The sequence below is a fragment of the Haliotis rufescens genome, unplaced genomic scaffold, assembly GCF_023055435.1.
Source record: "Haliotis rufescens isolate VD_foot unplaced genomic scaffold, xgHalRufe1.0.p SCAF_16, whole genome shotgun sequence".
NCBI classification, from domain to species: domain Eukaryota; kingdom Metazoa; phylum Mollusca; class Gastropoda; order Lepetellida; family Haliotidae; genus Haliotis; species Haliotis rufescens.
In genome coordinates, this window is record NW_025963846.1 from 8,923,770 (window position 1) to 8,939,190 (window position 15,421).

Below are 15,421 nucleotides of genomic sequence, written 5' to 3' on the forward strand. Positions count from 1 at the left end.
TCCAACTGCACTTAATCATTAAAGTTTTGGCATATTTCTTTTTACAGACAGCTGTTTTCTTCATTTCAGTGGATTAATCTAGTGACCAGGGCACCGTTCAACTTAGTGATCGTAGCGCTACGACAGTAGTACGTCTATGTTAAGTATGGGATTTAACTTCTTAGCGCCATAATCGCTTTGGGAAACAGAACCTAGAATAACACACAAAACCATACAAGATAGTGACACATTCAGCGTCAACACAACATTGGTCAAGATAGTAATATTTGTCTGTTTGTTTGTTGTTTAATGCCTCACTCCAGCTATGTGAAGCCGGTCTGTAAATAATCAAGTCTGGACCAGACAATCCAGTGATTGACATCATGATCATAGAATCCCATAATTGGGATTCTATGACATGCATCAACCCAATCCCTTTAGTCGCCTATTACGACAAGCATAGTCGCCTTTTACGGCAAGCATGGGTTGCTAAAGACTATTCTACCTCGGATCCTCACGATCCAAGATGGTAATGGAGGATGCTACAAGACTTGAGGTTACTTTCTGCGCTGCCCGAGGCAAGGGAGTTAACTGACTATAAGTCCAGTTTCAACCCTTGCCGAACTGGGCTGGAATTAGGGAGTTATATTTTGGCTGGACTAACGAGTCTATGCAAAGTCCAATCAAAATTGAGTAACAAAATCGACATCTGGTTCATTAACAACAGAGCTACCACCATGCAGATTTTGGTCGATAGCAGGATTTGCCAAGCATGTGTATTGTCAACTGGGCGTCGACAGATGGTTTCCAAAGCTTTCAAGATTTTGATTAAAGTGCTCAAGTGACTTGATGCATTTCGTGAGGTAAGACCTATTTCATTACAATAAAGATATTGATTATCAATCAAATCGTCTTGACTGGGGGCTGCCATTTTGTTAGAAACAAACAGTAGTAATATGCGAGGTGGAATCTGATAGTCAAAAGGATAGACATAGAAGGCACATAACTTGAAATTCCAGCCTAGTTCAGCAAGGGTGGAAACTGGAAACTGGAGACTGGAAACTGGGGGATGAGTATGTGCTTATGCCGCTTTCAGCAATACTCCAGCAAAATCACTGCAGGGGTCACCAGAAATGGGCTTGACATATTGTACACGAATCAAACCTGGGTCTTCGGGGTGACCATAGTCAGATCCAAAAGTGGGGCCGGGGTCCATGGGTTCCAGAACTCCATCCCCCCACCACCCCCCACACCCCTTCACACCCCCTTTTATACAACGTAGTATAAACAAGAGCAAAAGTGATCGTGGCTCACTAATACCCCCGACCCGCCTAGTGTGTCAGTAGTTTCAAATTAAATAGCTAGGATAGGGTTAGGTTTTAAAAAATTCATTAAAAAATGGAAAATTAATAATAAAAAAAAAAATTCTTTTGACTGCACCCCTCCATATGACACAGATTATATGTACTAAGTTTGAGATGAATCCACTGAATAGTTTAAGAGAAATCACGCAAACAAAGTTTTTGGATGGACAGAACCTTGGTATATAACCTTTTAGGTCGGGGGTATAAAAATATGTGAAAATTGGCACTAGATGTTATAGCACAGACTTTCTTTAACAGACTCATGGGGACTCCAGGTCAGAAGAGGTCCCCAGGTCATAAGGCCACTCAATCTATGAAGTGGTTAGGCTTGTTGCCTTAGTTGGTTGTGTGGATTGTTGCTCATAATATAGATCACTGGATTGTCTGGTCTAGACTTAATTATTTACAGACCGCTGTCATATACCTTGCTTGAATATTGCAAAGAAACACATATACCTTCTTCAACAGGTAAGAAACATACAGACATCTGATGAAGAGATTCTTGTATGCATGGCATAATGTTCACAGTGACACAGCTATTCACATATGATGGGTGCCCCACTTTTTTCTGCTTGAACTGTTTGTTGAGTTATAAGACAGGTCCAGCTTTCCAGCACAAATTTCAACATTGATATACCTGAATCACTGGTGTTGAAATTGGCATTCAAATACATGAATGACTTTTCTGAATGAGCTTCAACATGTTCAAGGTTCCATATTATTATCACAAATCTAATCTTTATTTGCTGCAGTCACATGAAAAATAATTGATAGCTGCTGACACAGTCGCTCTCACTAAGCCACCTGCCTACTTCCATGTTTATCAGTCAATAAAAAAATAAACTTATCAAACTGCGTCTCCTCCAAACACCCTTGATGATTTCTGCATGGGCATGACGTGATAGGGGCATGACGTGACTGGGGCATGACAGGGTCATGGCAGGGACGGCGTCAACCCTTTCAACATCAACACTCAACATCTACTCCAGTCACCTATGTGATGATTGTGTGATTTTCAGTGTGTTTTATCTTAAGCTTACTTTGCAGTTTCAAAACTAGGTTTATTTAGGTCATCTATTATCTGTTTCGTGTTTCATTCATTCTTTCGCCATGGGGAATTTATTGTACCAAGATGAGAAATTCATGTAACGAGAAACCAGAAAGTAATTAAGATGGCTTTACATTATTTTTTTGTAGGTTGGTGGTCTGGCATGCCCAAGGGACGCAACTCTGCACAACCAATTGCAGCATCCAAGATGACTTGGACACCCATGACCCCAGGAGGGCGGGCGAGTGAATGTCACTTTTAGTAACTTGTCTACAAATCGTAGTTGACAATTTGCAACTGACATCACCACACAACCAGTGAGGTAGCAGGGGTGGCCCAGTGGCGTCACAATCCACTGTGCAGAGTTACTTCCCTTGGGCATGCTGGGTTGAGTATCCAATTGTGCAACGTACTGTGAAAAGTGATGGCAGGACACACAAGATAAAAAAGTAGGTTTGTCTGTCATCAAACGACAAGTTTATTATTTGTGATGAGAACAGCCACGCAGATACTAAACTGGCTCATCAATGCCAAAAGGAAAAAAGGAAAATTGCAGGATGTAAAACACTGTAAGTTTGAAAAGACACATTTTTGGTAACTAATCTGGACACTCCTGAAAGTGGTCACTGCTGCGTCACTCACTGTTTTGCCAGCAAGTGAATAATGAGATACCTGAATATTACAATCTCGCTTGACAGATAAGATAGCAGCTCTGGCAGCTGAATGGCCAGAAATTTGGCCATAATAAACAAACTGGAAAACTCTTTTCCCCTGAAATACTCATGCCCAGTTGTGTGCAAGGCTTTAGCCCTCGGAAACAAGCACGACCTCCATTGTCAGTTTAAGGCAAAGTCATTGCTATGGAAACTTTCAAAAGGCACCAGTTTACCACTAGACCTATCTATGCCAAGTTTGGCAAATATATCTCTCATGTTTTTTTTAGTTCTGCTCCGGAAACAAAACATGAAGGACAGATGAACAGCACCCATTCCTTTATCCCCCCCTTCCACTTCGTGGTGGGGGATAACAAATGTTTTCACACAAACAGATTTGAGACATCAGCATTCTTTGACTACCAAAGCTACTGATGGGAAATACAACTTTCTGTATTTTAAGAAAACATGACTTCTTTGTAGATTCTTATTCTAAAATCATTCACAACGTAAATATGTGACCCTTCCAATATACCGGTAATGTATTGAGCTTAGAATTGGTCTTCAGCAACTCATGCTTGTGGTAAAAGGCAACTAACGGGATTGGGTGATCGCTTGCTGACTTGGTTCATGGATGTATGCTGTATGTATGATGTCAGTCACTGAATTGTCTGGTCCAGACTCCATTATTTACAAACCGCTGTTATAAAGCTGGAATGTATGTGTATGTGTGCATGTGTATGTGTGCATGTGTATGTGTGCATGTGTATGTGTGCATGTGTGTGTGCATGTGTGTGCGTGTGTCTGTGTTTCCGGACTGTTAACTGAGACTGACATACCATGTCACAGTTTAACAGTCCTTCATTAATCCTTAAGGCCAAACTCAACAACAGGTGCCATCTTTCAACCCTCCCGACCAGACACACTATTGGTTGACAGCATTGGTCCACGCCACTAGGTGACAATGACAGTAATCCAGGCAATAAATTGTAACCCAATCCTGATTAGTCATATCATACAACAAGCATGGGGACAATCTGACCCAGACATCCAGCAGGTTTCAACAAGTATGTTTGTTTGTTGTTTAATCCTGCACTCCGCAAATTTTGCAGCTATATCATGGAGACCTGTAAATGATGAAATCTGGACCAGGCAATCCAGAGATAGACATCATGAGCATCGATCCACGCAATTGACATGCCATGCAATCAACCCAATGATCACCTGATCAGTTTAGTAGCCTCTCATGACAAGCATGGGTTGCCTTGCAATCTTTCTGTGAATCTTCACAGGTTTACTACAAGTAGAGAGTTGAGTTGGAGGACCTATTCCGCCACAGATTAAAATAAATTCTCCCATGAATTTGAACGTACTCATTTCTGATTGGTCAATCAGAGGCAGTCAAATGACAATAAATCCCCTCTGACTGAAACACTGGTTTGACGGTCGCATTTCCAAGGATGATAATATTCATAGAATAGTACTTTTATTCAGTTATTGTCGGTAAGCATATTTAAATAATTATACATACAATTATAGATTACAAAATGCAAAGTTGCTGTTACTCCATTATTAAAGGATGTGTGGCAATACATTTCGTGCAGAAAACAAGATAGAAATCTAAAAGAGAATTATTATTAGTTTTGGGAACTGAGAGCTGAATATGGCACTTTTCTATATACGAACCATGCTAAATTTAACATTTGAAACCTGACACTGCACATTTGGTTCCAAATTCAATTTAGTGCTGTTAAATCTATAGGTGACCTAGCTCTACATTGAAAACACAGTATGTTTATCTCCAAAGCAACATTATTTATCAAATGACCACAAACCTAAAGATAGCACACAGCAATTACACACGGGGTGACCATATCATCGACACAAAATCAAATTCAAAAGACAAACCAAAAGAAATTTGAAACAGCAATATTTACAGACCCACCTCACAGATAGCCTACTAGCTGCCGAAGTAACTTGTTTGTATAAGTTATAACTGCCCTAAACCAGTGCAAGACGGTAAAAAGATAGCGTCATCGTTCTCCCACCAGAGCTCAACACAAGTGACTCCTGCCTTATTATCACACCTATCCGTGCATTTTATCACACCTCTCAATGTTAATCAATTATTCCTTATTTACCGGTAATGGACGGATGAAAATATACATACATATACTTTATTCATACAGCATATTAAAGCTAAAATGGTCAGAATATTATCATTAAACCGCCCGCATGTTATCAGAAATAAGTGTGCCACTGTAACTTGATAATGCCCTCATACGCCCATTGATGTTCAATAGTGACGTCATCTGGTTTGTTCTATGACGTTTCCAGATTTTTAAAAGTGGGTCAGTGACATTCGTTGTTTGTTGATTGCAGTAAATGTCTCAAAACCGATATTGTTGGGGTTTTTTTATTTGATAAGAAATTCTATCCATTGTAGCTAAAATAACGCTATTTTTCAGGGTATTATCTTTTTATCCTTTGTCGGGCAGTTAATCGAAGACCTCAGGCTTCTGCAAATGATAATGCCCTGAAAAATAGCGTTACCCTTATATTGTAACTGTGTTAGAAATGACTTTGCATGGACTGCATTGATGTTATTCCTGTTCTTGTTGACAACATGATATTTTGTTCCTCAAAGTTGTCCTCACATCCAGTCACTGCAACTCCTTGCCAACTCACGGAATGTAATTTACTGTTATAACATCACATTTAAATTATTGTAAACACATGACTTTCAAACCCTCGTGGGGACTCGGGGTTAGAAAAGGTTCCCGCTAACTGTTCATGGTTGTCCCAGGTGACTTAATGGATTGTTTGTTTGTTTGTTTGTTTGTTTGTTGTTTAACGACACACTCAGCAATATTCCAGCTATATGACGGCAGTCTATAAATTATCAAGTCTGGACCAGACAATCCAGTGGTTGACATCATGAGCATATATCCACGCAATTGGGATCGATGACATGCATCAACCAAGTCAGCGAGTCTGACCACCCGATCCTGTTAGTCGTCATTTAAAACAAGCAGAGTTGCTTTTCACAACAAGCATAGTTGCCTTTTACGACAAGCATAGTTGCCTTTAACGGCATTAGTTGAATATTACTCCAAAACAAAACAGTTTATTAATAATTCTCAATAAGGGTCAAAATATTTAAAAAGATTTCATGTTTATGGTGTGAATGTCAGCATTGTTCCAGCTGGATCACATCAGATAATCTAGCCTGGGCCAGACAAACCAGTTCTACTCCCAAAGTTTCAAGTTTGTTTTATGTTTAACACCGCACTCAGCAATATTCCAGCGATATGATGGCGGTCTGTAAATAATCGAGTCTGGACCAGACAATCCAGTGATTATCATCATGAACATCGATCCATGCAATTGGGATCGCTGACATGCATCAACCAAGTCAGCGAGTCTGACCACACGATAACCATAGTCGCCTCTTACGATAAGCATAGTCGCCTTTTACAGCAAGCATGGGTTGCTGAAGACCTATTTTACCTGGATCCGAAAGTTTCAGCGGCACAATCGACCAACGGTCACGGAGTGAACCTGCACAGCCTCACAGATACAACTTTGGATGCATGTGCAGCAGAGTGATTGGTGTTTCTTTATAACATTCTGTATTGTAAGTTGTAGCTGGATCAAGAGGGGTACATGGGGTTTTATGCACCCCGCATTAAGGTTTATGCCACTTGCCGGGAAAGACCACGTGCAGCCTGACTTGCTCTAGGCAGGGTATAAGAGATATATTCCCACAATACACTTATGGAATGCTCTACCAAAGTCCAAAGAGTCAAGTAGTCTGTCAGAATTTAAAAACCTAATTACGAAAACCGAAAATAAGACTTATTTTGACCTTAGCTATGGCACTCGATTCTGTCAAATCGTTCACTGCCGCCTCAGATTCGGTTGTAGCGACCTAAACGCCGATAAGTATTATAACAGACATTTAATTGACAGTCCCTGTTGCTCCTGTGGTTATCAGAATGAAAACGTCCTACATATTTTTTTTACTTGCTGTAACTTTACTCAGATAAGACTTAATATGCACTTTTACACTATCAGTTATAACCTTGATACTATTATGAACGGAAACAATGAACTTGCTCACACACAGAAATTAGTTTAATCCGTCCACGATTTTATCATCAAGACAAAAAGGTTCAGCTCTTCACAAATTAATAATTAAATTAACCGAACAATAACCCCATGATTGACTATTACTTTTGTTACAAACGACTTGTTAGACACACACAAGCTGTAACTTTCTATTTATGCTTACTTTGTATTTGTATTTGATGTAATATGTACAGACATATTATTTAAATAATGTCTATATCGATGACGTCACATCCTTCATTTCAATATGTAATATATGTTATATGGGAGCTGTGTTGACATAAGCTGTAAAGCTTGTTCACCAATCCCAACTCATTTCAATGAATAAAAATATGTTTTAACCATATATTCCCCCACTGATAAATTTATTACCCTCCAAGGCCAGTTACACAGTATTTTATCAAGATCACATGGACCAATCAGATCTCATCATTCTGACATGGAGGTATGATAATACTTATTGTCAACCTCTAATTGGCATGTTAAATACTTTTATACAATGACTTTAAAAACAGATCATCAATGTATAACACAATTATTTTGAATATTTTTCTCATAATACAGCCAAAATATTTTGGTACATAGTTAAATTCACAAACATCTTTCTCCAAGACAAAATCAGGTATTATTACCCGATAAGTCTCAAAACAACTTTGAAAAGAATTACATTGTTCCCTGGACTTAACGCTCCTCGATGTACCGCTCCTCGATGTACCGCTTCTCCGGATGCACGGAAGGGAAAACCTTGGCTCCCAATAATGCATGAAAAATTTCCCCCTAAAAGCGAGTTAAAGTTACAAATAAACTGATGAGATTTAATTCGAAAGTCGAAGTATACGTGTGTGTATTTATGAAACAATTTATAAAACAATTTATAAAACAATTCTGCCTTTTGTTCCGGTTATGAAAAAACATATCGTACACAGATCTGGCATTGTACTCACATAAAATCATAAGCTACATTGTTTGATTAAATACTCATCTCAGCTTGTTGTGATTGGTAAGACAACATGTGAGATGTCTTCGAACTTCAAACCGGCCGCGTGTAATGCAATAACAACAATAGAAACAATGGCTTCCGGTATTTAATCCGGACTTGAGTAACCGTTAGAGAGATCTAAAAAAAACATTGGAACTTCATTGTTTAAATAGCGTTTATTTATTTTTTTATGCATGCATTTTGAATAATCGTCCACGATCAGTGTTACATAGATCTACATGTCCCATGCCACTGTGAAATAATTGCGCCACTGTTCCATTCAATACCATCATTACGTAATGTGAACCACAACAATGAATATCTGTACAACGCTCTTTCCTAGAACGCGGGGTCGGTATCTTGGACCCCGATGACAGCGGTATATCGAGGGATCACTGTATCAAGAATTTAAAAGTCTATTGTTGTGTTGGTTTTCTGAGCGGTGGAGATTACAAATTTCAATATTTTTGTGTGAATATTGTTTCAAGTTTCATCAGTCAGCATTATTCTAGCAATTCACAGCAGCCTGTAAATAATCAATCTTGCAGACCAGGTACTGTAGTACCTGCATCAACCCAGCCCTTGGGTCACAGTGACATAGATAGCAGGGTCTAAGGTTGTACTTGTAACCAAGCACATTCTTTGATTTTGACTCAACACAAACATGCAGGAACATTCTGGAGTCCCCTGGGGCCCATTTCTATAGTTAGCATTAGATTTGTTTGTTTGTTTGTTGTTTAAAGCTGCCCTCAGCAATATTCCAGCTATATGACCGTGGTCTGTAAATAATCGAGCCTGGACCAGTCAATCCAATGATTGACATCATGAGCATTGATCAATGCCATTGGCATGCATCGACCAAGTCAGCAAGCCTGACCACCCGATCCTGTTAGTCGCCACGTACGACAAGCATAGGCGCCTTTTACAGCAAGCATGGGTTGCTGAAGACCTATTCTACCCCTGGATCTTCACTTTCAGTAAGCATTAGAGAACAATCGTAATGTGAATAATGCATGGAGGCGATACCAATGGTTTTTGGTATTTTTCTGACATACCTTAAATGTTTTACATTTGAATAATAATGTTTTCAGTTCAAATGGCATCAAAAATATTTCTGCATATAATGTTCGCCAAATGAAGACTATCTTATATTGCTAGAATATTGCTAGTCCTACACCATGACAGTGGAGTTTATATTCTTTATGAGTTTTTTTTTACTAAAATCCAGGCAAGTCTTGATGAAACTAACCAAGTCTAGTTGGCTTGATTCCACTTATGAAAACAGCAGAAAGGAACGGCTCTTTCAAGGAAAAAAAGGTTATTATTATTTTAAAAAATTGTTTTCATTGACTAAATGTTAGTCTAGAATATTGCTGATGCGGTGTAAAACCATCTCCAACAACACTCTCATAAAATGACATGAGACAAGCATGAATAATTCCTAGTGTCACCTTACACATGTCAGAAGCTGGCAGAAAGGTAAGAAACTGGTACACACGTTGTTTGTTTGGTTGGTTTCTTATTAAACGCTGCACTCAGCAATATGCCAACTACATATTAATATAGTATATGAAGGCGGTCTGGAAATAATCGAGTCTGGACCAGTCAATCCAGTGATTGACATCATGAGCATCGATCAATGTAATTGGGATATAATGACATGCATCAACCAAGTCAGCTAACCTGACCACCCGATCCCGTTAGTCGCCTCTTATGACAAGCACAGTCGCCTTTTACTCAAGCAAAGTCACTGAAGACCTATTCTCTACTCGGATCTTCACAGGTACACTGGTGACAAGGGGGACAAATGAATATTATTTTATGCCAGTCAGCATAATAACAATAAACATCATGGTCTAGGTTGAGGAGCCATAATCATTTGTTTGTTTGTTGATTACAGCTGCATTCAGCTGTATTCCATCCACATTACAGTGGTATAAAGGTGCATATTGATATCAAACTTTTCCAAATTCACCTTGCAGACTATCAGGGTCAAGTCTAATGGCATTCCTTTCCTGTGCAAACTCTAGGAAATACATTCGTGCACCCACCGCAATGTTTATCTGGCATAAGGGAAACGTGACACGCGACATGTAGTTGGGGCCATGGTAAACTCCCAGACATTTTTAGTTTGAGATAAGTATGCATTCTTCAATAAGCTCTCAATATACTTAAAATTCAGTGATTCTCAGATACCATTCACTAATAATAAAGCCTGCATAACTTAACCAGACATGAGAACAGCAAAACTGTTTTTACAACAAGGATTAAAACAAGTGCATTTTACATCCTTCTGAGATGAAAAATCGCGGAATTCCGTGAATCCGAGGAAAAATCTCATGTCTGCTTAACAAACTCACCACTCTTTAGTTTGTTTGACAAACCAGTGATTGACATCATGAGCATCATTCCACACAAATTGGGATACGATGATGTGCATCAACCAAGTCAGCGAACCTCATCACCAGATCCCGTTAGTCGCCTTTTACGACAAGGATAGTCAGAGAGCCTCACCACCTGATCCTGTTAGCCTCTTACGACAAGCATAGTCGCCTTTTACGACAAGGATAGTCGCCCTTTACGACAAGCATAGTCGCCTTTTACGGCAAGCATTGGTTGCTGAAGACCAATTCTACTTCGGATCTTCACAGGTCCCACTTTTTTGTAATCTAATTGACAGTAAACTACACTATTACCTTAAGAGTAAACAAGGAATGTGACATTCCAGCAAGATGATGGCAGCCTGTAAATAATCCCGTCTTATGATATGAGCAAAACATCCACACCGTCGGTTACGATGACATGAAATCAACCCGCTCACTGAGCATGCTGAGCTTGATCACCCGATCCATTTATCACCTCTTATCGCATAGGTTGCTGGGTAGCAATTCTAACCTGTATCCCCATAGGGGATTATGGTGCACTGGTGAAGGTTTGTGCATTTGTAATACAAGAGGAGCAAGAACAAGCACCACTATTTATGAAATCATAAAATTGACACAAAAATGTCTGTGTGTGACGCCCCCTTTGATATTGCTTGTATTTGAGTGTTCATAAAACACACATCCCCATGAAGATCCAGGTTAGAATTGGTCTTCAGCAGCCCATGCATGTTGTAAGAGGCGACTTTTGGGTGATCAGACTTGCTGACCTGGTTGATGAATGTCATTGTACAGTGATCCCTCGATATTGCACTCTTCGATAAAGCGCTACCTTGGTTAATACGCGCAGTAACGCATGGCTCCCAAAATTTATGTACACTTTTAATACTGAGAGTTTTACACAAACATGGTATTGTTGTTCGTTGTTCATTTGCACATAACGCTTCTCATTGCATAATCAACCGTTTATTGCTGAATGGAGTTCTAATAATCTGTTTGAAAACATCCGCGGCAAGTCCCGGATATATGATTGTTCTACTAGTTAACTTTTCACACTATACATCCTTTGATCTTAGAAGCGCATGCATGCAATAAAAGAGAACCACAAGCGAAGTTCACAAAAATCACAAGTTATCCCAATTGTGTAAATTGATGCTCATGATGTCAATCAGGGGCGCAACTAGGCTAACTTTATGTGCAAGCCAAACCAATTTTATGAGGGTGTGAAGAACTAGAGCTCCCCGATGAAACATTTCACAGCTGAAACTGTCTTTTGTTTGTTTTGTTTGTTGTTTAACGCCGCACTCAGCAATATTCCAGCTACATTATGGCGGTCTGTAAACATTTGAGTCTGGACCAGACAATCCCATACCTGTCAACTCTCACGCATCTCGTGTGAGTCTCACGCATTTTTAACACCTATGTCACGCTCACACGCAAGGTTGGGAAATTCTCACGCATTCATATAAAATGTAGATAAAAATATAATTTTTCAGAATACATGCTCTCTAAGGCCATTAAAATGGTCTTAAAATCATTCAAAACCAGTTTTCCCCGGGGGTGGGCTTCGCTGGACCCAGTGGGGCTTGCAGACCCTGCATCCTGGCTTCTCACTCATTTAGACATCCAGGGGTTGACAGCTATGCAATCCAGTGATTAACATCATGCGCATCCATCCACGCAATTGGGAGACGATGACATGCATTAACCAAGTCAGCAAGCCTGACCACCCAATCCTGTTAGCCGGGTCTTACGACAAGCATTGTTGCTGTTTATGGGACTGAAAATGAAGCTTTCCAATGATAAATCCATATTGGTGCCATAGGCGTTCCTCCTCTTGGCAAGCTATATATCGTTGTCGCGTTAATGTAAAACCAAAACCAACTGTCAGGCCAACAAGTCCATAAACCTGAAATGCTGTTGTCAGGTATATAATATTTAAAGGACCCAAACCTGGCTAAGATTATTTATCACCTTCCGATCCAATTCAAACTTTAAGACAATTAAATAAATCCTCTACAATGCCTTATATTTTTTAGACCTACCTACCAAATGTTTCACTGAGGGTGTGCGATATTATCGGTATATTGGTAGATTGAGGTCCATTCTTTCAACAATATGTATCTTTTTTTCATACTCGATATATATCAAGTTTTTTCAAATTGCGATTTTTGTAAGGTGTTTAATGTTATTTTCTTGCCAAATGTCTTCACTGCCACACAGCATGCATCCGGGGCCACATGATGGCCTCAAAATTTAGAATTAAACAAAATATTGTGATACACATCACAATACGGCCTGCATTGCTAAATGTTGATACACTTTAAACCTCCAAAACCCATCCCTGTTTCACTATCAAAAAGACAAACCCCAAAAGTCTGGCCTCACAGAATATATAACAAATGACATTCTCATCATCCCAGACAGGTCATATGCTGGATATTTGTCATACATCGGTTTGGACAAATTAATGTTATTGTTAATAACTCATGTTTGCAGCTGTGTAGCAAATATTCTGTGGGAACAGTGATTTATTTCCCTGCAGCACTGAACCTGTCAGCTATCTGGAAGTGTTCTGATGCCCAACCCCGAGTCTTGCAAATAAGTACTGCGTAAAATCATACCCACTCTTACATCACACTACGAAAGTCGGAGTTGATAACTGTTTTTTTAAATATTCTGCAGCTTTCTGTCCCACACATTACAGCACTGCTCCCGAATAACCCATGTACACAAACTGCCAATTGCACAATCGTCCAAAGTGTACATGTTTACTTACATTCTAAAACTCCAACCTCAGTACCTGCCAGTGCCTTTTTTCCTTACAGCTGACAAATGCTGAATAACGGATGGTTCTCAATTTCAAGACACAAGCACTCAGATCATTCCATTATTCTAAGAGGGGTGGTTGTTTTTGATAGTTTTCATTAGTTGACCTGTCTGATTCACTAAATGACATCAAGCCACATGCAAAGTATATTTTTGTTATACAAATTTTGACTTATTTCCATTTCTGTCCCATCAAATACATAACTGTCATAACGGTAGTGTGATTGTTGGAAGCGTACATACCACAGGTAGAAAGTTGACAAAACGGTATTGTGCACCAGTTATCAACCAATCATTACGCGGTGGGTAGACACACCCACGTGACATGGCCTTGACCTATGACACTCATTATCCCAGTACTTCGCTTGTGTCACATTCGTACAACATTGTGTCGACAGACATGGAATACATCGTCAACAACTGACCGTTTTAAGCCATAAGGCGTTATTTACACAACATTGGATGTATATAAATTAATCTGCACATTTATATTCACGATAAGATTTACGGAGAGGAGGTTCTCTTAACCAGACTTCGTCTTGTGCATTGTGGTCTTGGTGCTTATCTAAGTGTTATTAATAAAGACATTTCTGCACACTGTACATTTTGTAATCAGCTTGATAATGTAGCTAATCTTTTATTGCATTATCAATAGTGTGTTAATCAGCGTAAGGCAATGGTGGAGTCTCTAACAGGTCTCAATATTGATTTCTCATTGTCTGGTATTTTTTATGTTCTAGGAATATTGTTCACCATGATGTTCAGAATGTCATTCTCGCTTATATTAAAGCGTGAGGCAGTTTTGATACTTTATAAAATATCCAGGTACCTAGCAAACCCTTATTATAGGCAAGGTGTAAATGGGCCTAGTTGCCCAAACACCTATAGAACATTTACTAATTAATCAATCGATAAGATTTACAGTTTATTTACGATGGAGTTTAATACCACGAAAAATACTTCTTTCGAATTTGTTTCCGAAATAGTGCCGAGAATGGCAATATTATTACGCTCTGCGAAAATAAACTGTAAAGATTTTTTGATTTTTTTAAAAAGATCTATGTCCGAGTATGTGTTTCAAGTAGAGATGATTTTTTTAAAAAAGGATAGGTAGTTACATTTAATGTATTTTCTTATCTCGAGAAATAAAAATACCAACACTACTTGTTTTAACAATTCGCCCTAGCAAAGACGTATACGTCTTGGCCCAGACTTATTCCGTATGAGGAAACAAATATGTTTCTTTATACCGTGCGCTAGGGGAATCAGACTTGCATCATCACGCAACGTGGACAGTTTCATTGTACCGCGGAGGGTTAACAACTGATTCCGTACCATATTCTGTTAGACTACGCACAGAAACGCGAATTATTTTCTCCCTGAACAAATAATACACAAACACAAAACAGAATCATTTCATAAACGCATTGACAAGGCAAAATGTCAACCTGTGAGGGTTTAAAACAGCCTTAACAACTGACAATATTACAACGTGGTTTCGCGCATTGATAACCTGTTGACCATGCGTGAATTGGGCCGCACTCGTGTTTGGACATATATCAGCAAATGACCCGACTGTCACTGTGACCTACCTGTGACGTGCTGAAGCATCTCACTAGTCGACTAACACCAAACATAAGATAGTTTATCAGCACCGGGTCAGCCCTGTACACGGCGAAGAGAGACCGGGATACTACACTGAGGCTGACCCGGGGTCAAGGTCGCTTTACGGTGGGGGTTCGACATGGCGGGAAGTATGAAATGTTAAACATTGTATACACGTTTAGTGGCGAGGTGAGGTGAAATAGGCTTTAACGTCGCGTTCAGGATTATTGCACTTATATGGACGCATGGATGCATGCACACGTGTGTGTGTGTGTGTGTGTGTGTGTGTGTGTGTGTGTGAGAGAGAGAGAGAGAGAGAGAGAGAGAGAGTGCGTGCGTGTGTGTTGGTTGGTGGGGTTGTTGTTTAACGCCGCACTTAGCAATATTCCTGCTATATGATGGCGGTCTGTAAATAATTGAGTCTGTACCAGACAATCCAGTGATTAATATCA

At 39.5% G+C, this 15,421-nt stretch overlaps 1 protein-coding gene across 5 annotated transcripts in view; it reads right to left on the reverse strand.

Moving 5' to 3' along the window:
- Window positions 1-15,056, reverse strand: part of LOC124134281 (cytosolic 10-formyltetrahydrofolate dehydrogenase-like) — a 57,337-nt gene extending 42,281 nt beyond the window's left edge. Inside the window, exon 1 of one of the 5 annotated variants that reach the window (XM_046499026.2) lies at window positions 14,957-15,056. In XM_046499026.2, coding sequence (XP_046354982.2) covers window positions 14,957-15,001 — 45 coding nt within the window. In that variant the 5' untranslated portion in view covers window positions 15,002-15,056. Of the gene's footprint in view, window positions 1-1,799; window positions 1,947-4,989; window positions 5,096-10,850; window positions 11,005-13,314; window positions 13,425-14,956 lie in introns of those variants that run through there. The other 4 variants (XM_046499033.2, XM_046499018.2, XM_046499051.2 and 1 more) reach the window with 4 other exon arrangements.
- Window positions 15,057-15,421: the final 365 nt, after the last annotated feature.